This window comes from Meles meles, chromosome 5, assembly GCF_922984935.1.
Source record: "Meles meles chromosome 5, mMelMel3.1 paternal haplotype, whole genome shotgun sequence".
Taxonomy (NCBI): domain Eukaryota; kingdom Metazoa; phylum Chordata; class Mammalia; order Carnivora; family Mustelidae; genus Meles; species Meles meles.
In genome coordinates this window covers 59604046-59619447 of record NC_060070.1, presented here as the reverse complement: position 1 = coordinate 59619447, position 15402 = coordinate 59604046, and the positions used below count along the sequence as shown (strand labels likewise).

The 15402-nt window shown below is 35.8% G+C and overlaps 1 protein-coding gene across 5 annotated transcripts in view; it reads left to right on the top strand.

The window, feature by feature from the left end:
* The window catches only part of UTRN (utrophin), a 505495-nt gene that overhangs the window by 271774 nt on the left and 218319 nt on the right, over positions 1 to 15402 (top strand). The window contains exon 1 of one of the 5 annotated variants that reach the window (XM_046006021.1): positions 1652 to 1912. The exons of the other annotated variants lie outside the window; for them this stretch is intronic. Coding sequence (XP_045861977.1) covers positions 1769 to 1912 — 144 coding nt within the window. The 5' untranslated portion in view covers positions 1652 to 1768. Of the gene's footprint in view, positions 1 to 1651; positions 1913 to 15402 lie in introns of those variants that run through there. 5 annotated transcript variants of the gene reach the window in all.

The window sequence follows — 15402 nt, the reverse complement described above, 5'->3', positions numbered from 1 at the left end:
CCCCTGCTGGTTCAGGGACAGGAATTTTTTTTGATAGCAGCTTTATTGACCTATAATTCACATTCTACATAAGCCACCACTTAAAGTATACAATTTAGTTGTTTCTCGTGTGCGTATTCACAGAATTGTGCAACAATCACCACAATCAAATAGAACATTTTTATCCTCCCCCCAAACTACATACGGCTTTGCTGTTAATGCCCCCCTTTACCCTTTACCAGCTCCCCAAATCCCTACGCCAAAATAATCACAAATCTACTGTTTGTGTCTCTATTTTTGCCTATTAACTTAATGTTTTTAATTACATCATTGACTGCCTCTTCCGATTTTGGCTTTGTATAGATATTTTGAGCTTCTCCAGAGGGAGGCAGTGTAGGTTCTCATTATAGGCTTGCAGGGAAAAAACAGAAGGGAAGCAGCAAAATATACAAAAACCCTGCTTGATAAACACAACTGTATGAGACCTAGTATAGGACCTTGAATCACACCAACGTGAAAAGGACCAAGAAGGCAGACAAGGTAAAAAAAGAGAAACAAATACTTCCAGGACTGCATTTCTTTTAAAGAATCCTGACAATAGTAGAGAAATAGCAGCCTCACCTGGGCTATTAGTTTGAGCAGGACACTGATAATGAGAAACACCTGGTTTCTATTTCTGGTTGTGCCCTTTGACCCAGTCCTTTAATCATTCTGGGTTATTTTGCTCATTTCCTAAGCATACTTTACTCCAACTGATACTTGTAATAGTAGCCAAGCCACAGTAGAAGACACATCTCACATATGCACATACAAATAAAACCCCCCAAAATCTGTCCCTGGTTTTTATATCATACAATCTTGTTTTATGTTTCTTACTTATAAAATTAAGACAGCATTATAGCAAATAAGATGAGATCCTGAAGATGCTAAGGGGAAATGTGGTAATTGGAATGTTAGTAGTCAGTTACAGACTATTTTTTTCTTTTTTGTATTTTATTAAGTTCACTCGTTCATTAGAGAAGTCCTAACCTAACATTAGAAATTCAATTTCTCATGGCTTTTCTTTGAGGCAGGCACCTGCGTGCCCATGGACAACCCTGATTTTAGGGTGTCCTAGGTAGAGCCACACACCCCCTTCAGGAGTCCCTTGTTCCGTTTCGTTGTAGATGATCTTGTTCTGAGAGCCGTCTGGAGGTGATTTATTAGCACTTAATGGAGGGGCTGATATCATTAAAGTCAGGTACCCTTCTGCTCTTCTCAAGATTTATAACAATGTCTGTTCGCTCAGCCCACGGAGCCCAGCCAGAGCTGCCTTTAGTCGGGTGGTGAACACGTCTCTGTTTAGAGGGAGTGAAGGAATACCACTCGATCAGATCTCTTCATATAAACTAGCCTTGAGGCATGTACCGTGGTGATGTGTTGAATCTCGGTTCCCAAGGGATGTCTGCTATGTATCTGCAGCTTTAATGTTTCACTTAATATCCTTTTTGGCTACGGAGAGCGTACTCCTCTCCAGCAGCAGGCAGCGTTTGGCTCAACAACTTGCTCATTGTCTGCCCATGCCGTGCTGAGCGAGTGCTGGCTGTGAGCATCTGCCGGGGGGCTTTCTTCGTGTCGTTTGTCTGTGTTTTTTTAAATTGAGAAGAAGTTGAAAGAAAACCAGCCTTCTTTTGCCTAGCACCTCAACCCCTGTATCTTTCAAATGCGTTCCTGGAAACGAGCATGCTCAGAGAACTGGCAAATCATTGTCCAGTGACCGGGAGGAAATGATCATTGCTCTTCATTTATAATGCAAATTCTGAGGTGTCTCCAGAAGTGTGGTAAACTTAAAATGATGGCTGTGGTGAGAACGTCTCTGCAGAAAGTTGTGGTTTTGTTACATCGTTTACAAAGGATGGCAGTTTCTTCTCCTCGGTATCAGAAGCTCTGTAAGGTAACTGAGTGATTGAAATGAGGATCTTGGGTGTCTGACAATTCTCCTGTTTCTCAGGCTCTAAAAACTAAGCTTTCAGCGTGCTTACCCAGGAAAGATTCCTTTTCTTAGTGACTGATTATAAAAGCTGTTAAAGTGAATTGCTTCATTGAATTTTGTTTGGGCATCTGAAACAAGCATTGTTTTAGGGCATCATTTATTTTGCATTTGACAGAATCTTCTGAGAAGGGCTAATAAACTGGGGAAAATATGGCAAAACTACATTCATTAAGACCTATTATCTCTTTGATACTTTGTAGTGTCTTCATATTAAATGGTATATTAATCTTGTGTAAATTTCAGTAAATTGAAGAGTTTAAAATAATTCAGTAGATTACTTAATAACTGTCTGTCCCTTTCTACCTAGTTATTTTTCCATTCAAAAATTAAAGCACATTTTAGAAACCATTAGATGGAATCTCATCGTAAAATATCCCCTCTATTCTTGACTCTTCGTATATTATAGCTGAACCTGAAGAACTTAATTTTATTTGAACAGGTGGATTAAGTACACTTTCAAGAGGCAACTTGTTTGACACTTGCAAATTTCAAATACTACGTCATCCTAAACATAAACCATTGAACGGGCTCCTGTGTTTTAAAGAAAAGTTGGCTGTTGTATTTTTTATTCTAGTTTGATTTATACCACGTTTATACTGTCTCATTACTTTGTGAAAAATTGGAGCAATTTGATAGAAAATTTTGGAAGAAGGAATTGTAACAGGAATGTGAAAGCAATTTATACAGCACCGCAGTACCACATTCTGCCTTCATCATGCTCTTAGTACCATATTCTGAAGAATGTATCTCGTTGCCCTGTTAGCTGCCCAAACTCGTTCGTATTTGGAACGACTGTCTCTAGGACAATAGGACTTTTCCAATGATGTAAAATATGACCTGTCCAAGCATCTAAACTGCATGTTATGTGGCAGTGCATTAGAAGGGGAAAGCAGTATTCTGTTAACTTTATCATATATTTTTATTTTGTACAGTTTGGTCAATTAACTGTATTTCTATCTAGAAACTTTTTTTTGGGAAAAGTTTCAGGAGATAGATTGTTAGCGGAGCATTCTTTACAGTTACAAGGGTTTCATTTACATGAGAAATTACTTGACTCTTCATACAACTTAATTATTAATTTAGTTGTAAAAATCCATGAATTAATTATTTCAGTGTGTCGTGTCTGGGTTCACTTCAGAGAATATGTTTATTCTGATATAAACATCCTATGTATTTCAGGAACAGGCAACTTTGATAACAGTATAAAAGCTCATTCACTAATCCATGATATTTTACCTCTTTACAAGTGCAAATATATAAAGCATTTTTTTAATTAGCTGGGTTATTTTTTTGATCCATTTATATGCATACTTTCACAAAATCAGGTCTTTTTCTCAAGTTATATGACCAAAGTATTGTTAGTCAGAGGTAGGAAATGGTAGAAGTTCAGATATTAGAGAAAGTTACTTAGTTTCATAATATACCCCGAATAAGCACAAGTTCAGCTACTGAAGTCATTGGGGGAATTAATTGCTATCAGAAGTCCTCTTTGGATAGATTTCTTGAGACTTATATTTTCCTAAAGAAACTATTAAAATTTAAATGTTTAGAATAAGTGTACTTTTGCTTTTAAAAAATTAAAACTTGTGTTGTTTGCAGTTGAAATGTTATCTTCCACATTTCTTTGCTCGGATGCAAAATTAACAACTGCCCAGCTAATCAAATGGGAAATATGCAATTCCAGTACTTGCCAGCAGGTGTCAATATAAGGCAGTGATATATGAGATTTTGGCTGAGGAACTAGAAGTCTACAATAGGAGGTGGCAAAATTACTATGAAATAAATCAACTAGTAACAGATATTATTTATTTGCTTGGCTATATTTTGAAAACCGATCGTAGTTACTGAGCTGTGTTAACTTATATGGTATAAATTAAAAGTTTTAGTTGCAGAACTAAATATTAACCGTTGGTATCCCAAATACTGACGTAAGTAGGTATCTATCTATAGCAAGAGAAAATACATAATTGTATTATAATTATCAATAGTCTTTGTATAGTATTTAAACATTTAAACAAGTTTGATGTTTATTTATGTTAAGATACCATAAATTCTTTTCCCCTTAAATTGTGGATGTTATAATGAGTGTCTCTCCCTATACCTCCTACATTCTCTAAATTTAGTTTCTTAGAAAGGAAATGCTGCAAGTTTCAGTGTTTCTTCATAAAAATATAGAGGTCTCTTGTAAAGGCATTTACAGATCAAAGTGAATGGGAAAAATGTTGCATAATCAAATGGAGATGTGACTATTTTAAATTCCCATTGAGATTTTGAAATCCAGTGTCTGTTAATATTCTTAACCCTCTTTTCTTCTTCAGGATCTCTCTTTTTACATCTTATGTGGAAATTTAGTCTTTTATCAGACTTTCCTCTGTGATACCTTGTCTTTGCTTATTTTCATACTTCTCTGGAGTGTCAGAAAACAGTTCATGTATTATACATTTGGAAATTTATGTTGAATATTCTTATTTTTTGTGTTTCCTCTGTTTTGAAGGGGGGGAATAGGTAGAACTTGGCATTCATGGCTCTCAGAGTTAAAATATGCTTTTCCTCCACTTCACCTCTTTACCCCTTTACTTGTATTTTTCCCTTTAAAAATATTTCTTCTGTATTCTACATCTCATAAAATTTGGGTAGGAAACTGAAATGGAAGCGCCGCTTACTTGGAGATATAATTAGCAGCAGTGAAATTGCCCCCATGACCTAAAATCACCTCATGCTGGATGCTAATTTTTCCAGATTTGGTTTTGATTGCTTAGTTCTTTTAAAATATTAATGAATAGAAAGAACAATTTTTCTTCTCATAGAGAGCACAGAAAAAACAACAATGTAAGTGATTAAAAAAGAAAATTGACTTTGTTTTCATTGTTATGTGATTATTTGAGGATATTTTATCATTAAATTTTTGTATAAAGCTGAATTTATGTTGAGTTGGAAAAGAATTTTATAAGTTCTGTTTTCTTCTTTGGTGTCCATTTTCATAAAATGCTTATTGATTGAAGACATGGTAAAACCATTTTTCTTTGTAAAGCAGATTGGGATATGAACCATTATAGCAAAATAAGAAAAAAATGTACAATTGGTGTTATAAACTGGAATCCTCATGACTTAATAAGCATTTTAACATTTTTGATTTAAGTAATATAAATTCTATTTGCCTATATACATATGTAAATCACTTTAGTTATGTGGCTTTAATCATCTGCAAACTTTTTGATCCTGTAGTCCTATCAGCAAAAATATTGTAAATACATACACATACACACACACATAAACATATAGTTATTTTAAAATTATACACATGTACTGTGGGCAAATCACGTATTTAAATATTAGTAGAGCATAGTTTTGTTCTTACTTTTTACTATTCTCTTTTTACACCTCAGTTGGTTTTCCTTTTCTCTCTGTGTCATACACATGGCATTTTGGTGACCACTGATTTAGTGAAATTGTGGCTTTTGTGATGGTGCTGATCTTGAAGTATCCCTGAAAAACCATGTCTTCTGTGGTATCAGAGCAGCTATCGATGAGTATTCTTGAAGAATAGAGACCAGAAGATCTTGAGATCTTACCCCGCAAACTTGGATTGACTGGTGATGTCTACAGAAGTCTTGCTCTGTGTGTGTGTGTGTGTGTGTGTGTGTGTGTGTGTGTGTTTACGTGTAGACAACATGGAGCTATGTGAAAGGATGTATGGCCACAGGGGTACATAGTGTCTGAACGGAGTTTCAGATTCATTGACAAAGTGAATCCACACACCGTTTTTCACCTACATGTGTGAGTTCCCTTTATTTAGAGGTAGTTAAGATTGAGTATGTGTTTTCAAGAAGGTGTGGAATGGAATGATGTATTTTCCCCCACATAGTTAAGCTTTGTTTTTTTTGTTTGTTTTTAAAGATTTTATTTATGTATTTCACAGAGAGAGAGAGACAGCAAGAGAAGGAACACAAGCAGGGGGAGTTGGGGAGGGAGAAGCAGGCTCCCTGGGGCTCGATCCCAGAACCCAGGGATCATGACCTGAGCCGAAGGCAGACACTTAATGACTGAGCCACCCAGGCGCCCCTTAACTTTGTTTTTTATTCCCAAACATTTCCCTACCTTTATTCCCCAACATTTCCCTACCTTTCTCCCTGCCCATGGAAATCTACTACCCATGGGTAATCAAATCTTCACGTGTTTTAGGCTGATGGTGCTTCACTTAGTTGTGATCTGAATGTCAAAATGTAAGTATTGTCAGGTCAGCTCTCAGTCTCCATAATCAAATTGTACACATGATCGTTTGACCCATAGAAGGATAGAGTCATGGTCTCTGCCTGGAGGTAGAACTTCGATTGATCATGAGCATTGGCTCTTCTTGGTTTTACTAGAAATTTTCAGTTTGGTTACCCCAGAAAATTTGTGAAGGGTGAGGTATAATGGAGGAAAATGCCATCCATGGAAGGATTTGCATACCTTTAACCAGTCACCATTGATGCATTAGGCACATTGCCTCACAACTCTATGGACCCTGGGCAGACTACTTCTCTTTCTCTCCATTTCTTTCTGTGCCCAGAAAGGGGGCTGAGATGATAGTGAATTGGGTCATTGGAGACAGAAATTGTATCTCTACATGTCATCAGATATTTTCTTGTGGCTTCCAAAAGCAGCAACATGATTTCAGATGATTCTCTGATCTCTGTGTTGCCAAAGCTCCCCAAGTCAAGATGTATATCAAAATAATTTTCTTTTCTTTTTTCTTATTATTATGTTCAGTTAGCCAATATGTAGTACATCATAAGTTTTTGATGTAGTGTTCAACGATTCATCAGTTGCATGTAACACCCTGTGCTCATTGCAACACGTGCCCTCTATAATCATTTTAAAATCTGGTTATCTAACTAACACTTTATTAATCAGGAAACTCATGCTATCAATGACTTTTGACTAGGTGTAGTATAATTATATATGATGTAATACTTTGTCAGTTAACTAAAAGTAGTTAAAACCATTCTACAAGATTGCATTTTAAATAGTTCCTTGATAGTCAAGTTACCATTATTTGCGTAAGTCTAGATCTGTGATCTACAAATCAGGGAGAAGTCAATTGGACAGAGTTGGAGTAGCATTATGGATACGGATAAAAGTTCTCCTTTGTTTTTAGAGTAGCATTTGATAATTGTGACTAAAATGTTGATGATCTGTGTTTACCTAGGGATAAAGTTTATTAAGTTTCAAGGGGAAATTTCCACGCTGAATGTACTGCTGGATTTTAAATGTACAGACATGATCCACTCCCTCTTACTAGGAACTGTGAGCACTGCCAGCTTCTCTTGATATATTTGGTAGTTTATTTTTAGCTCTCTAAAATAAGCAATTAGTAGAACTCTTACCATAGAGATAAAAGAATATAGAAAATTTCATGCTGTGGTAGGTTTCTCAGTTTCACAAAGTTTATTCATTTCTGGGCCAGGTAAAAGAGTCCAAATAATTGAAATTGGAAAGCATAAAGTGCATGAGATGGTTTCTTTTCATTTTTCTTCTAGTTTGTTAAGTTATGTGGAATTGTAGAAGATTAATTTATAACAAAGCTCACTTATAAAAGCAGACAGAGCCTTTTAATGCTTCATAAATAACAGGCTGATAAGAGAGTATGGCTTGATAAAGCTTAAGCGAGAATTTTGGAAAAACATCAAATGGAAGACAGCGTTGTACTGTTTTCACAATAGACTATTTTAGTTTAGCTTTAAGAAAATTGAAAGAAAAATGGTCAAATACAGCAATAAAATAACTGTAGGCTTTCATGAGTAAAAGTCTTGTTACTACTGATATAACTTCCTTTCATTTTTAGTGTTTTAGAGTTTACAGTGTTGTCTCATATTTCATCATTAATACATATAGTATTAATTAGTAATTATATTATTACTGATCCTTAAGAGATAGGCAGGAAAGAGACCATCATTTTTCCCATTAACAAATGGAGAAACGGGATTGGCACATTGACAGGTTAGGGAGCGTGTCGATAATTGCTTGGCTGGGGCCCCTGGGTGGCTCAGTCTGACTGACTTGGGCTCAGGTCACGATCTCAGGATCCTAGGATCCAGTCCCACGTTGGGCTCCACGCTCAGTGGAGAGTCTGTTTCTCCCTCTCTCTCTGCCTTCCCCCCTGCTCATGCTCTCTCTCTCTCAAATAAAAAAAAAATGCAAACATGATTGCTTAGCTAATATGTGGCACAATCTGAACTAAGCGTAGGTTATCTGAATCTTGTGTCTCCTTACCCTTAATTTCAGATAGTTTTAGAGATATCTGGACTAAGTTTCAGATTTTTAGGGATGCTGGCCTAAAATGAGCCATGCACCATAGAAAGCGAAATCACATAAACTAGGTAGTAGATGTTGTTTTATTCTACATTCTCTTGCTGTACATCTCATTTTCTAAAGAAATTTAGCCTCCGGTATCCTTTAAGACCTGAGGAGATGTTGGAAAGTCTCTGATTCAACTATTTCATTTTACAGATGAGGAGACAGATCATCTATAAGGATATTTTATTGCTGCTAGTTTTGTAGGATGGAAATGTATTTGTTTTCTCCTAGAAGTTTAAGCCTAATGGAATATATTCTTTTCAAAAGTACTTTGGTATTTGAATTCTAAGAAACAAAGATTTCGTTCTAGTTTAAACTTATATAGTGGGTACTCTTTTAATGGGCTTATTTTGCAGTTTTATAAAAAAGATGGATTGGTTCATTTTAATGCTAATTAATATACTTGGTTCTGGGTTTTGATTCATAATTTAGTTTGGTTTGAGTCTCTACACAAGTATTGAATTATGTATTCACTGAAACTAATTCTCTAGCCTCAAATATAATAGTTTTTTATCATTATTTTTAAAAGTACATAATAGCTCCTTAAAAGAATAAATTGAAAATAGTCAACTAATTTTCTAGACTGGGTCCTTTCTAATAGGAAATTTGTGGGTTTTTTTTTTTTTTGTCATTGTTTTTGTTTGTTTTTGTTTTTGCAATTCAACTCAAAGATCATGTATTAAATGGCTATCACATGCTGAAGTACATGGTAAGCAGCATAAGCGTGAAGTACAGAATTGCATTTCGATGTACAATAAAGAAGTTCAAGTAACTTGTTCTGAAGACTCAGCTTGAAGTAGTGCAAGGAAAAGTTTCCGTTGACCACTGAGCTTGTGACAGAAACTCTTGTAGGATGAGTATTCCTCAATTTGGGGGGGCTCCTCTAGATTATTGATTAGGCTCCCAGATGGCACTTGAAAATCTAGATGACCCACAGTGAAATTGATGAAATCTTAATTCACATCCAACATCACATTTGGAAGAAGTCCCGTTCCATTGCCAAAACTGAACAGAGCAAAGAAGTAATCTTTACTATGACTGACACAGGAGGAAAAACTAGTATGTTTGCTTAGAAGAGAATGGGAAGAAATTGCTGAGCCTCTTAATGTATTCCTATCATGTTTAAGAATTATGGGTTTTGATGTCATCAGTTTTGAATCTCAGTTCATTCTCAAAACATTGGAATTACTGTCGTTGGTACAGGTATACTATTAATTATAGCCTTTTACGGAAAGCTCTTGACATTTGACTCAAAAATGATATAGAACGAGTTTAGTTTTACTTTTTTTCAGGGCATACTTTGCAAGAGTTTAAAGACATGAAGGGAGAGAAAACTTTTTGCTTGAAAACAGTATCTGACACTGTATGTACTCCAGGTTCAGCATTTTAAAAGGCCAAGGTGTGTGTGCACCTCCCCAGTGTGAGCGGCCAGGGGGTCAGAGTCCCTTAAGTCAGCGTGGTTGTAATATGGACGTAAGGGAAGTTTGTCTGTAATTAGGGCTTGTTTTTTTTTTTTTTTTTTTTAAAGATTTTATTTATTTATTTGACAGAGAGATACAAGTAGGCAGAGAGGCAGGCAGAGAGAGTGAGAGGGAAGCAGGCTCCCTGCCGAGCAGAGAGCCCGATGCGGGACTCGATCCCAGGACCCTGAGATCATGACCTGAGCCGAAGGCAGCGGCTTAAACCACTGAGCCACCATAAACTTTCTTATTAACTTTATATATCATGAATGTTTTTCCATGTCATTAAACGTTTCTAACATTGTGATTTTTTCATAGTGTTAAATATAATTGTATTGAATGGCTGCAGGATAATTTACTGAAGCCATCAACTCTGGTTAGATAACTAGGTTATTACCAGTGTTCTCATGATAAATAATTCCGTGATGGATATTGTTATACATCATTGAGTACATCCTGATTATTTCCAGGATGTGTTTTTAGAATAGAATAACTGGACCAAATTAACATTTGATGGCTTCAGTTTATATATTGCTGAATTTCCCTCTTGCGAGGTGTTACCCATTTTTATGTCCATTGGCAGCTTGAGTGCCTAATTTCCTGTGCCCTCCCAGAAAACAGGCGATATCAGTTAAAAAGTATTTTATGGAATCGTTAAATGGAAAACATAGCCATGTTGTAGAATGTAAACTAAAATCTAGCGAGGTTAACTGATTTACCCAAGGGTGGAACCAACTCATCTATTCCAGGAGTGTCTGAGTTCCAGATACTGGCTGAGAACCCAAACACTGTGATGTCTAAAACAGGATGGGACAAAGACCGTGTAGTAAAGCTAACAGTTTTTTGAACACAGAAGGAAAAAAGTAAACTCTGATTTGAAAATGTCAGGGAAGTATTTAGAGAAAATGTAGTATCTCATAGGGCTCTCGAGGAGTAGGTTGAGTTTAATAGAGTAGAGAATTCTGAGAATAGACATGTGAATGAGCAAACACACAAGGCACAAAAGTGTGTCATCGTAGTTAGAAAACATGGGATACTTGTTTATCAGAAATGGCTGTGAGACTCACTCATTAACATGCTCATCTCCATAAAAAAGTTATGCTTTTGGTGGCCAGCTATGTATGCCAGATTGACTTTTGATTGTTTCCAAAACTGAGTCCAGTTTTAAAGGAAAAATATTTGTGAGTATTGGTGCTATTCAGACATGAAGGGCATTTCCAAAAGAGAACTATAAAATGAAAAATTGCACAATATCATGTCTTTGAAATAAGAGCATAGCTCTTCCAAATGTTTCCTTTAAATGGAACAACCTTCCTTTGGACATGAGTCATTTTGGTATGAGAGTGACAAAAACAGTTATACTTTTAATTGTAACTCAGTTGATGAGAGAATGATGTCAAGCAAAATTAAAAGATAATTCACAGTGGAAGTCAATCTATCCAGTTAATTATAGACTTATGGAACCTTAAAGTTAATGAAAATTAAAACTGTTTGACCAGTTTCCTCATTATTATATATGAGGAAACAAAGCCTTAACATTTATATGGAGCTTTGCTCTTAATGTGCTTTGCTGTATTATTTTATGCTGCCCATGATCACACAGCCAAGTGGTTCTTGGCTATATATTTAAGTTTCCAGGAGATTACTCTAGTGTCCATTACATTTTATGTGTGCTTATTTTAATAGAATGTGTATTTAACTTTGCCTAATATTATAATTTGATGTTTATTTCTGTGTTTCTCCTTCTGAATCACCAGTTTCTTGAACTTGGGGTCCTATCTATTTTAGAAGTATTTGCAAATGTTGAATAAATAACCCCAATTTTTTTTTTCTGAGATTTACAATGTTGTTATAATATAGTAGAGATGCTGTATTTGGACTCCATGTTATTCTTTTTAAAGAGTTTTATTGAAATATAATTCATGTACAATACAGCTCACTCTTTTAAGTGTACAGTTCAGTGTGGGTTTTTTTTTTTAGCATCTTCATAAGTTGTGCAACTATTACCACAATTAAATTTTAGAACATATCCCCTCCCCAAAGAATCCACGGGCAGTTGCTTCCCATTTTTCTCCACTCTACTCTCCTAGCCCTAGGCAATCACTGATCCATTTTCTGGTTTTTTTTTTTTTTTTTTTTTTTTTTTTAAATATTTTATTTATTTGACAGAGAGAGAGGTCACAAGCAGGCAGAGAGGCAGGCAGAGAGAGAGGGAGAAACAGGCTCGCCACTGAGCAGAGAGCCCGATGCGGGGCTCGATCCCAGGACCCCGAGATCATGACCTGAGCCGAAGGCAGAGGCTTAAACCACTGAGCCACCCAGGCGCCCCTTTTTTCTTGTTTTTAACATGAGATTGAGAATAAGAGTTTGAAACTGTAAGTATTAGGTAAAAGGGCTAGAAAAATAATACAATTTGCCATGATACATTTACTACTTCATCTTATAGAATTTGATAATTTTGGAGTTTTAATTATCAATAAAAGGATAGCTTTTGTTAAATGGTTTGTAAACCTTATAGCACCATAAAATCTGGTATTTATTTTTCATATTAATTATTTACAATACTGTAAAAATGAAGTCTATTGGGAAAATGTTGAATTCGAAATCCGAAGCCCTAGGTTGGATGACCCTGCTTGCTGTTTGATCTTTTGTAATGTTCAAGTAATATATCAGTCCTCAGTTTCTTCATACAGACAGTGGGAATAATACGCATTCTGGTTACTTTAGAAAGATGCTATAGGAATGCTAAGTTAAAGTTTGTGAATTTGCTACAAGGGCTAGCGTATTAGTAAAATTAAACTACTAAATTTTCTGTAATTTCTTTTTCTGTAAACCAACCAACCAACAAAAACAATGGTGATATTTACTCAAGTGTGCTTTTATCTTGGTCCCCTGATGAAATAATTTTTGAAACAGTGAAAGAACGTACTAAGAGCTTCCACTTGTCTCAACTCAGGTGGCAGAATGTTGACTTCCATCCACCCAAGTCTTTGCAGTGCAGGGTCTTTTCATTTTTCTCCTTTCCTATAGCATCAGACCAGCTTCCACATTAAGGTGTATTCTCTGCCAGAAAAATCATACTATTTCTAAACAACTTAGATTCACACTGAGGCTACATGAAAGAGACCATGTCTTCGAGAAGGACTAATGGCCCCCAAGGCAGCAGTAGCTACTCAAAAGAAAGATTCTGAAATTTTTATGCAGTCCAAAATCAGGGCAGTCATAATTTTTATAACCTATACATTATTTGTCTCAGAGGCTGGTGGGCACATATAAAACTTGGGAAGGCTTAAGGAAGGTCTTTTTTTGAATTTCAATAATAATGGAATATTCTGGTAATTCTCAGATGATTTTGCATAACCTGTATTTTGAGAGTGAGGTTTTGATAACCTGGATTAATGACTATAATGACTGAGTGCTGTTTTGCATTAATTCTTGAAGCAAATCCTAGATTGCTTCATTACATAGCCTGTCATTATGGAAGATCTTACATAGTGTGGTGGTAAAGAAGGGGAAACATTTGCTCTTTTTGAAGTAATTGTGTCTGATGGAAGTCTAATGACCTATTATGCTTATTTCTAAAAGCTGAGCAGCGAAGCTTGAGAGAAGCTAGTGAAAGACTCGAGAAATGATAATGTAAACCAAAATCTTAGGAAGTCTCATGTGGTTGAGAATCAGTACTTTATGACAATTAAATAATTCAATAATTTATTTGTGCCAAATGTCATCCTTGCTTGAAAAGCTGAAGTGATTTCTCCAAATGTGCCCATACCACAGTTAGCTGGGGTAGAGGGCTGCTTCTGGCTAGGTGTCTTGTACCTTTTCTATGTCTTACGGTGTCTCTGAATTTAATATGTTGATTGAACAAGGTGGAGAGCATAGTGTTCTGGCGGGTACTGAAATAATAGAACTTAATAACCACTGATGACTTTGGATATTTTCAAGCTTATTTTCTTCATGTTTTAAAGATGAGAAATTAGAGGCTTCGAGGGGTTCATTGATCTGTCTTAGGACCTATTAATGGTGAGTGGCAATGGTTGAATTGCTTTGACAAGGATATATATATCCTTTGACAAGGATATATTCTATTTTTGGATTTCATGGGACTGTATGATTAAAAATGTATTTTATAGGTTTCTGAGATAGGTTATTGACACCAACTGAATCACATAGTTGGTATAAATGATTTACTTGGAGATGGGTCTGGAAAATAAGTGAGTAAAACATACCTTTTTAGATCAAACACATATTGTAACCTCCTCCAGTTGTTAAAGTTGGTTGTCGGTACAGCAGTGTTTACTTTGCTGTCTTTCAACTATTCTGGATCCTTGAATATTTTCATGATAAGTGCCTCAAAAGTAGCAGCAACTTGACAGTGGTAAAGGTTGGAGAGATTACTTGGAGCTCTGCAAACTTAACTTGGAGCTCTGCAAACTTAACTGTTGGAGACTCATGAAAAAATTTCAATTGCTTTCTATGTATATTCCTCACATTTTCAAAACTTAGGACTAGGACCAACACAACAAAATAGTTTAAAAGTGTCTTGACTTCCTGATACTATTTACCGAGTCTGTAGCTTTTCATTCTTTTAGCTCATTTAAAGTGGAACAAGTCATTTTAAAATTCTCATTTTTCCTTTACAAAAGTTGCACGTGCCTACTACAAGGACACGACTTCCCAGAGCATGAAATGTGTTGACGCCATCATTTAGCATCGTTTAATCATTCTTGTGGAGATTAGAAAGAAAATTGTCTTTGTGAAAGCATTCAGTGTTTGAAATTTAATCTAATAGGGAAGTTTGGTTCCTACCCCTACTCAACACGACTTTCCAAGTCCTGTTCAGAGTTGATAACTTTTGTGCCCATCAGGCTGAGGGATGCTTGACAGAACGTCTTCATCTTTCGTGTTTGTCCAGGTTGGTAGAAATTTATCAAGACACAATCTTTAAACTCCTTAAACTCTGGGACTATCCTTACTTCTGTTTTGGAGGGACACATCAACCGTGCCAAAGGAACAATCGACTCATAATACATTTTTACAAAGGCCATTCATATTATCATCTATTTGTTTTGCTTTTCTCATTTCTTCTGAGTTACTATGTAAAGCTGCGGCTTTATAGTAATTTGACTTAATCACACATGGTATGGCTCTTTCAGGACTCATGCTGTTATTTTTAAGCTTTCTGTCTCTTATACCTCTCTGTCTCAAGACATACATATATAAACAGAACACTTTCACACAGCCGAATAAACCAAAATTTCTCATCTGGTGAAAGAATGATAGAAACCATACTATTTGGAACCTGGAGTTGTTCCTTATTTGCTGAAAATTGTATAGGATACATTTTATGCTGTTTTCCAAGAAAAAATTGGAATGGCATATTGGATTGAATTGGAATGAGACCATAAATAACTGAAGGAGTGGCTGGGAGATTTCAAAACGTATTTATTTATTTATAATGTAATTTGTGCTCCTGATTAATTGCTCTTGATTAACCTCCCTGCTCTTTAAATTAAATCAAAATTTGCAAATATTTATTGCAGTCTCAGAGAAACCTCATTTAAGGATTAAAGCACCATGGAGAGCAGTAGA